The 9,882-nt window shown below is 38.1% G+C and overlaps 1 protein-coding gene across 1 annotated transcript; it reads right to left on the bottom strand.

Moving 5' to 3' along the window:
- Positions 1–953: 953 nt before the first annotated feature.
- On the bottom strand, positions 954–1,298 carry rprml (reprimo-like; the record flags this gene model as incomplete). The annotated part of the gene is made up of 1 exon (XM_079893334.1): positions 954–1,298. The coding sequence occupies one exon, from the start codon at positions 1,296–1,298 to the stop codon at positions 954–956; it is 345 nt and encodes a 114-aa protein (XP_079749460.1).
- Positions 1,299–9,882: the final 8,584 nt, after the last annotated feature.

The raw sequence follows: 9,882 nt of genomic DNA, 5'->3' as shown, positions 1-9,882 counted from the left end.
GTGTCCGACACACAGCGAGCACCGCGCATGCAGAGGGAGAGACGTCAGCCGCTGCGATCAGGGAAGAAGTCTTTTGAAAACGTGCAAGTGTCACACCAGACGAGCATCCCCCCTCACGTGCTCTCGGCCACAAGTTAAACTCCGAGGAAAATACATTTTGACATCTTCGAAATCAAAACACCTGCGATTCAAGGTACAAAAGTCAGCATTCACAAAACAACATGCTTTTGAAAGTGATTGTCTAATACAAACCAGGGGGTGGTGGGTTTGGGGAAGTCAGAATTTCTCCAATTATAAGGCTTGAACCCCCCACCCCCAAAAAGGGAGTCAATTTAGAGGGTCTTGGTAAATGTACTTTTTTCATATAAGTAAATATAGGTTTCACATATGGTTTTTAGTAATAATAAAAGTTAGACCGATTATTTTAACATGTCGCTAAATTGCGCTGGCAAGGAAGTAACCATGGCAACACGTAGCTCATGCGCTTTCCATTATGACGAAGTTTGTGCGGGTGCGTCAATAAATCATAAGTTATCGTGTGTCACTTTGTTATGACAAAAATGTGTGTTCTATATTATAAATAAGGGACTTTCTTGCGCCCAAAGAAGCTACAATTTGCAAGACGAGCCGTCGAGCGCCCTCAGTCATTGTTCTTTTACAAATAATGCAGTATAGCTACTCTGTTTTTTATGAGGTAAAACGTGTAAACACTTCACTGTAAAAAATCACAAGCAAAATTACCTCAAATACAAAAAGATACGAAACATGAATAAATACATTCTTATTTTGTAAACGTGCAGCTGCATCTCTGTCATCTTTGTTTCAGGAACAGTTCATCCACATGGCCTTTTCTTCCCAGAGTACAAAGGGAGTGAACATAAAAGTTGCATATCTTCCTGCCTCCCAATCTGAGGATAGGCTAATTGCAGACCGGTTACAGGTGACACCCGTGGCTAACTCAGTCCGATCATCACCGCCTCGACGTCTTTGGATGGTCTCCGGTCATTGACAAGGAAGTTAATCATACTTTCGGACTTGATCATGAGGTTGCACCCGAGAAAGAAGATCCCGAACATCACCGTGAGTGAAAGAACGCACAACACCGCGATCTGCACCACGCGCGTAACGAACAGCTTGCGCTCGTCGTGAGCGAGAACTAAAGAGCCGCCGCCGTCGTTTGCGGTCACCTCGCTCCCGTTACCCGTGCAGCAGTCAACGAGAGTCCCCGCGAGCTCTTGACTGCGATTGAGCAGAACGCCGTGCGTAAACACCGTGTGGTTGAAAAACGTTCCGTTCATCCTGAGCGGAGACGCAGAAGACTGACGCTGAAGACAATCGAGCCTCTTATGGCATCAACTCACTTTCTGCAACTGCCTGTTGAGTCGGGCAAGTTTTACGAGGAGAAAAAGTAATAAAAGTATCTCCTAAAATCATTTGGGATGGTTATGCCTTCAGTTTACACGCAAATTGGATAAAAAAAAGTGCCCCGTTTCTGTTGCGTTCTCTCACACTTGGCTGTCAATAAGTAGTCTTTACAAGCACGATCAACGCCCAAGGCACTTGCAAAGCCAATGCAACTCAGCTGAGATCTGCGCGCAGATTTCGTGCGTGTGTGTGTGCGCGCGTGCGTGCGTGTGGTCCATGTGGGAGGGGGTGGGGGGCGGTAGAGAGAGAGAGAGCGATCAGCCTGGATGTCTCCAGGGAGACCATTCTGTGTCAGAGCTAGAGAGGATGCTCTAATCAATGGGATTTGATCCAGTGGTCAAAAATGTCAAACCTTGATCGCTCTGGAAAAATCACAAGACGCCCATGCACGCCTTGAGCTGGATGTGCCTCTATGGTGAATTTTTGAAGCCTTTCCGTCTCATATTGTCCTATTCAGACCCTGGGTTTATCCCAATGGACATCACTTTTTTGTAGTGTTTTTAGAGTGAAGCCAATGACACTTTTTTTGTGCCACATGGCAGCCTACGACACAATAACTTTGTTAACCCTAAAGCCAAATATATGAACTAAGATTAAGATTTTTTATTTTATTATTGAACAGTTTATTGAACTTATAGACAAAATATTTGAAAGAATTATTTAAAAGAAAAAAAAAGTTTTTGTTTAGTATCATATTTGATGCATCAGGCCAGTGGCGTGCACAGACCTCCTCCGGGGCAGGGGCGGAAGGACCAAAAAGGGCACTTTTTTAAAAAACATTAATTTTTTTTAATAAATCACCTGTATTTAAAGCAGTACCCGTCTGTCTGTTGTGTTTTAATATATTTTAATGACTTCCTCACAATTATTTGGAATATCTCGCTTGATGGAGAGCAGCAGTAGGTCAGAGAGCCACTCTTCATTACCAATGAAAAGATGTTGATACAATTAGAATGCATAACACATCAAACAAAAATAGGGAAATGATTTACTTTACCAAACAAAACAGAGAATCAAGTAGGTAATTATTAGGAATTCATGTTTAGTTATGTTGATGTTATAAATTGTATGTATGTATTCATTAAAGTGTTAGCTATCATGAAATCAGTAACACTTTACAAGGTTTTTACAAGGTTACAGGTTTCATTAGCTAAATTTGTTAACATGAACTGCACTTCTACAGCATTTATTAATCTTAGTTAATATTAATTTCAGCATTTACTAAAACACTATTAAAATCAAAAGTTGTATTTTTTAACATTAGTTAATGCACTGACTGTGACATAACATAAACAAACAATTAAAAGTTGTATTATTATTAACTAAGATTAACAAATAGGCCTACAGTAGCCTAACAAATGTTTTGCTCATGATTAGTTAATGTTATTAATATGAATAATAAACAAATGAACCTTATTGTAAAGTGTAGGCTACTATGAAATCAAAGATATAAATTCCTTACAATTAAAGCTGGACATGGATTTAAAATTTCCTTTCACTAGATGTATTTCCCCAAGCTAATAACACTTGCTATGGCCTTAAAACGAATGACATTGTCAGACTCAGAATGCGGCTGAAATTGAGTTATACTTTTATAATTGTTAAGTATAACTCACATGCTGCCGCAACTTTTACAGTAGCATGGTAGGATAAATGTAACTTTTCCGTATTAGCTTAATGTTACCTGCTGCCCGTGCAGTTTGAAGACTCGCGGCGAAGGAAACTCCGCCTACTACCACTTCACCTCTGGCAAAAAAAATTTTTTTTTTTATATTTTTTTGTATTATTATTGTTAGTGGCAATGGTGTATAAGTGTATTGTTATTTATTATAATATTTATTTTAATAATAATTATTATTATTTACATTTATCAGAGAGGGGCACAATACATTTTGAGACAAAAGGGGAAGGGGCTTGAGCCTTACAACTTCACATTTCAAGTTAACTAAACTTCAGATTTTAAGGCAGCACGAATACTTTAAAGGTATAGTTCACCCAAAAATGAAAATTAGCCCATGATTTACTCAACCTCAAGTCATCCGGTGTATATGACATTTTTCTTTCAGACAAATACAATCGGAGTTATATTTTTTTTTTAAATGCCCTGTCTCTTCCAAGCTTTATAATGGCAGTCAATGGCCGTTTTGAAGTCCATAAAAGTGCATCTATCCATCAAGCGATGAGTTTGTGTAAGAAAATATTCATATTTTATTCATATATATTCATAAAATTCTAGCTTCCAGGCCATACGGCAATACGCAGTCTAAGCGCAACTTACGTAACTTGTGACGTCAGAAGTAGGGTAGTGCGTCATGGCGTATAGCATAAATATCAGCAGTACGTCGCAATACTTGCATAAGTTATGTTTTACAGTTGAGTCGAATCCGTATGTTCGTTTGGCCGGAAGCTAGTTATTTTACTTTATAAAGTTTTAAATATGGATATTTTTCTTACACAAACGCATCACTTCGCTTCAGAAGGCCTTTATTAACCCCTTGGATCCGTGTGGAGCACTTTTATCATGGATAGATGCACTTTTATGGACTTCAAAACAAAAACGGCCATTCACTGCCATTATAAAGCTTGGAAGAGCCAGGACATTTTTTAATATAACTCCGATTGTATTCGTCTGAAAGAAGAATGTCATAATTGAATGACTTGAGGGTGAGTAAATCATGGGGTAATTTTCATTTTTGGGTGAACTATCCCTTTAAATATTCGTGCTGCCAGAAAAACAATTAAGGTTAGTCAACTTGAAATGTGAAGTTGTACTAGTGACAACAGCAAAGAGACACGTTTACAATTATACTAAAAGGCCTTTTACTTGATAATAAAAGTAGTATAAACTATCAATCAGATGACAGAAGGCATAATAGAAGATTGTGTACAACAGGTTTTTCAGCAAAGTTTTGACCATGTTGATAAATTAAATTATATTTTGACTTGGTTTAATCAGGACAAATATGATTTAATATTGCAGAATACATTTACTTAAAGGTATAATGGAGGATTTTTTTACTTCCGGGTGGATCACCTATACTATTGGTCCTCCTAATTGTCAATCATTCTGGTGAATCAATCAAACTTATTCAAAAAGTGGAGAGGGCGGGTCTTATCTAAAATTCGGAAAGATCCTCCACTATACCTTTAATATATTTACTACAATATTTACTAGAGATAGTTCACCCAAAAATAAATTCTACTCATCATGTCATTCAAAACCTGTATGACTTTTTTCTGTTGAAAACAAAGATATTTTGTTTCTGTGTGTGAGTGTGTGTTTTGTCCATACAATAAATATGAATGGGGCCCAACACAATATTGACCCAATTGCATTGCATTGAATGGACAAGTAATTTTCTAAAGAATATATTTTATGGCTGCATTTAGAGTAGAAATAAAGCATAGTAAATTAAAATCTAAAACATATAAATGGCCACCTGACCATAATTAGGGTTTGAACAGGTTAAAATGACATCTGGTTTCCCAAGAGACCAAGCCAATGCAGTTCCAAATATCACAAGAATTATGAAACAAACAAAGTCTATTTGATTGATTTACACAGAGTACAGTATTCTCCAGAGAAGCTGTGACAATACTTTGAAAAAGCGAGGACAGTGCGAGTGTGTCGAGAGCGCGCGGGCGGACGGGCGGTGGCTGGCAAATGTCATACTGACAGAGAAAACCGTGGGAGAGAAGAGATGGGGATAAATTAAGATATGAAAAACGAAGTGTCGATAAAACCAGAGCAAACTTTTCTGTGAAAGTCAAGCTGTTCTGCGCTCACCATTAATTCTTACTTTCTTTGCCAAAAAAAGAGAAAAAAAAGCTTATTTTAATTAATTGAGGCACTGAAATATAATAACAGGATTATAGGATTATTCTACTTCCAAGTAAATATCTATTTTCTACCTGTCAGACAACCTGCCTGTAAGAATGATTTGCAGGTTTAACAAAAGTGCCTAATTAATTTGTGCAAAGGTCACTTACAGACAGACTATAATCACCAAACCCTTCAGCATTATGATGTGGTCGAATTCCATCATTGTTTAGAATGCAATTAGCCCAGCTGTTGCTATAAATAAGACTGCACTGCCATGTTTTTCAACCCTTCTTTGTGTACTCGCCTTGTGCTCTTCATCATTTGTTGCATGGATTAATATGAAAGAAGCTTAAGAGCATAAACACATATGCTGCATATCTCTCACAGTTTCAGTGGACTTCACACATTACTAACTTCCTTAGAGCTCTCTCTTGCAGTTCCTGGCTAGATGAGACTACGAGTCCAGCATGTAGCTGAAATACTGCGCATTTCACAAATTTAGAAACTCACGGATCTCTACACTTCTTAGCAACAGGCAACCTTTATGCATAGTGACAGATGGCTGGTTATTTTGGTTGGAAAAAATAGATGGAGGAAAGGAATGAGATGCATGGATAGAGAAAGAGGAGGTTGCAGGGTGAACGGTCAGAAAAGTGGGGAGATGTTTCCACTTAACTGAGGGAATTGGCAGCCTAGCAACAAAATTTAAGCAAAGATGTCCCCTAGCAACCAAGTAGGCTTCACTCTCTTATCCTACTGCACAGACGCTTGCACACAGAAACTATAGCGGTGAAGTTTAACAATGCAATGAGACACCAAAAAATTTACATAAACAAATATGCACAGTTAAACAGGATGCACATTTCAGTCTTCGGTATAATTACTGCAGTTGATTCTGAATAAAACAGGAAGATCACAAATTTTTAACCTTCCTTTGCCACCTAGTTACGACTGTTTGTTGTCTGTGGGGGGTTCAAACCTCCTCTCTTTATCTAAATGGCACTTTGCCGAGATCACCCAGCGAGTGCATTAGCAGTCTAGCGCTAACCAGAAGACCCAGAGAGGTCTCGCAGCATGGTGCTGTGCGCGCTCACATCTGTTTCTGACTTATTTGAGTTTGTGTTAGAGACTCGGCGTCACTGACATCATTTATTCTGAAAAAAAAAGCATCAAACTCCCAAAGCAAGCACAATTAGTTTCTCCATCCCCAGGCATTCAGCTGTGCATGGTTTTATGTGCATTTATTTGCAGAGAAAATAAATGTATCTTTTTTTTTTTTACTATAAATAAATTTAATATAAACCTTCAAAAGCCCAATTATAAGGTCGCTTTAGTAAGCCTCTGGTGTTGATCATGTGGCAGAAAAAAAAATTAATGTAATGCATTTTAATTCAATGATGTTTTTTTCTATTTTGTATTTTTAAGGGATTTTATGGTACTAAATTATATCTATACAATAGTTATGATCCATTTATTACCTTTTAATCACTTTTTGAGCCTGAAAATGAAATTTCCTTAAACTTAAACTGTCATAGGCCTAAAGAAATAAGTTTGGTCTCTTTTTATAGAAGACACTTAGCAGATTATTGCTGAAGTAATAAAGTGCTGAATTGGAAAAAGTGAAAATAAAAATAATTTATAGAAGTTTATTATTACGAAAAATGCATAAAAATTATATTTTTAACATTATTTTAATAAATATTTTCCAAAACATGTTTTACTCTAAACAAGTGCTCCAAATATGAGGCTGCTATCTCAAAAAATGAGCTTTCAGTAAGATTTTGTTTGGGCACAGTACCAAATGTTTCCACTAGATGAAATTTGCTTCCCATTTGCTTCCACTGCGGTCATTTTTGACTCCGAACAGTACAAGTCTGACCATTTAACCTTTTCAAAACATGTCCATGATTTTTTTTGTTTCTGTTAACATAGCAAGTGACAACTTTACCAAGTTTCGTACCATTCAGATGAAGTAGATAGAGCACCAGAGGGCTAAACAATTACACTCACCTAAAGGATTATTAGGAACACCATACTAATACTGTGTTTGACCCCCTTTCGCCTTCAGAACTGCCTTAATTCTACGTGGCATTGATTCATTAAGGTGCTGAAAGCATTCTTTAGAAATGTTGGCCCATATTGATAGGATAGCATCTTGCAGTTGATGGAGATTTGTGGGATGCACATCCAGGGCACGAAGCTCCCGTTCCACCACATCCCAAAGATGCTCTATTGGGTTGAGATCTGGTGACTGTGGGGGCCATTTTAGTACAGTGAACTCATTGTCATGTTCAAGAAACCATTTTGAAATGATTCAAGCTTTGTGACATGGTGCATTATCCTGCTGGAAGTAGCCATCAGAGGATGGGTACATGGTGGTCATAAAGGGATGGACATGGTCAGAAACAATGCTCAGGTAGGCCGTGGCATTTAAACGATGCCCAATTGGCACTAAGGGGCCTAAAGTGTGCCAAGAAAACATCCCCCACACCATTACACCACCACCACCAGCCTGCACAGTGGCATGATGGATCCATGTTCTCATTCTGTTTACCATCTGAATGTCTCAACAGAAATCGAGACTCATCAGACCAGGCAACATTTTTCCAGTCTTCAACTGTCCAATTTTGGTGAGCTTGTGCAAATTGTAGCCTCTTTTTCCTATTTGTAGTGGAGATGAGTGGTACCCGGTGGGGTCTTCTGCTGTTGTAGCCCATCCGCCTCAAGGTTGTGCGTGTTGTGGCTTCACAAATGCTTTGCTGCATACCTCGGTTGTAACGAGTGGTTATTTCAGTCAAAGTTGCTCTTCTATCAGCTTGAATCAGTCGGCCCATTCTCCTCTGACCTCTAGCATCAACAAGGCATTTTCGCCCACAGGACTGCCGCATACTGGATGTTTTTCCCTTTTCACACCATTCTTTGTAAACCCTAGAAATGGTTGTGCGTGAAAATCCCAGTAACTGAGCAGATTGTGAAATACTCAGACCGGCCCGTCTGGCACCAACAACCATGCCACGCTCAAAATTGCTTAAATCACCTTTCTTTCCCATTCTGACATTCCGTTTGGAGTTCAGGAGATTGTCTTGACCAGGACCACACCCCTAAATGCATTGAAGCAACTGCCATGTGATTGGTTGATTAGATAATTGCATTAATGAGAAATTGAACAGGTGTTCCTAATAATCCTTTAGGTGAGTGTATTTCGTATTTTGTATATAAAACGTACATATAAAATGTTTTTCAAGGATCAAGAAAATAAATTTCCAATTATAAAATGTCAATGCAAAATACTTAGCTTACAAGATGTCAACAAGATTTCTGTCAGGACCACTATCGTCAAATATGATTGGCAATTGCATACAGTTAAGATTGGCGGTATAGTTCTGGGCAAGAACTCCCTGCAGCCTAGCATGGATAAGAGCAACAATAACCCCCTTAGGGTAAACAGAACAGAACCAACATGAATATGTTTTTTAAAGTACAACATAATTCAAGAATTTATTCTGATTCAAAGGGAATCATAATGCCAAATCCTGACTGGGCGAGAGGAGGAGCTGGGGATGGAGGAGGGTAATTAGCTCCTGAGAAACGCGATAGCTGCTGATAATACTGAAGGAGCTTATATATGTATACAGTGATAGTCGTCATATTCTTATAGGTAGACGTGGATCAGCTGAGAGTCAACTGATGCGAGCTTGACTAACGTGACCTGCCAGAACTGACGCTGCGCTTAATGTTAATATGTTTTGTTAAAGATTTTGTAAGCATATTGCTTAGTCGTGCTTAAAGTCAATTGTTTAATTAGCAATAACACAATGAAACTGTCACGTTGCATGTAGGACAAAGCGCATGGAGACAAGGAGGAATACGTAGAAATAACATTTAATAACCAAACTCTCAGGGGAAACACCAAATACTCAGGCTTACATTGATGATAATGGACCAAGACTGAAAGAGAACACAAGGTATAAATACACAGGGACTAACAAGATAACTAATGAGGTGATTGTCAATGCACAGGTGATAGACATGACTAATTAGAAGAATCATGGAACACTAGGTCACAGGACTGAACCACTGTATGTAACAGAAACATGGCAAATTGTGTGGACTAATTTTTGACAGCCAGGCTGTCAAAAACAAATTATGAACTAGGGCTGCAACTACCGATTATTTTGATCATTGACTAATCTGTCGATTGTTTTTTTGTTTTTCAATTAGTCCGATGAAAAATCTAAAAACTTTATTTTAATAAAACTTTATTTGTTTTGTCCTCAAAACAATGTGCAATATAAAGACTATGAAAACAAATATGAATGTATCTAGCTATGCTGTGCATTATAAGCAAAAGAGGGTTAAAATACAAATATTACATCAAAACATATTTGCAAGTGTCAAACTAACTAACAAACATATTTTAGAATATTTCAGCATACTTCACAGACAAAACATATTTGGGTAAATGAGTTATTCACTACTGTAAAGCGTCATGACTGGCTGAAGTTTCCGAGCACAGCGCGCAGGCGTGACTAATCGATAATCTTTTATGTCTGAGTTTGCTGACTTGTTGTCAATGTTGTGTTTTAAATTCAAGACAATCCTCATTCTAGGGGACGTCAACATACACACTGACC

The sequence above is a fragment of the Squalius cephalus genome (genome assembly GCF_949319135.1).
Source record: "Squalius cephalus genome assembly, chromosome: 1".
Lineage (NCBI taxonomy): Eukaryota > Metazoa > Chordata > Actinopteri > Cypriniformes > Leuciscidae > Squalius > Squalius cephalus.
Note: the sequence above shows the minus strand (reverse complement) of the source record. Positions and strands in the feature narration are given on the sequence as shown.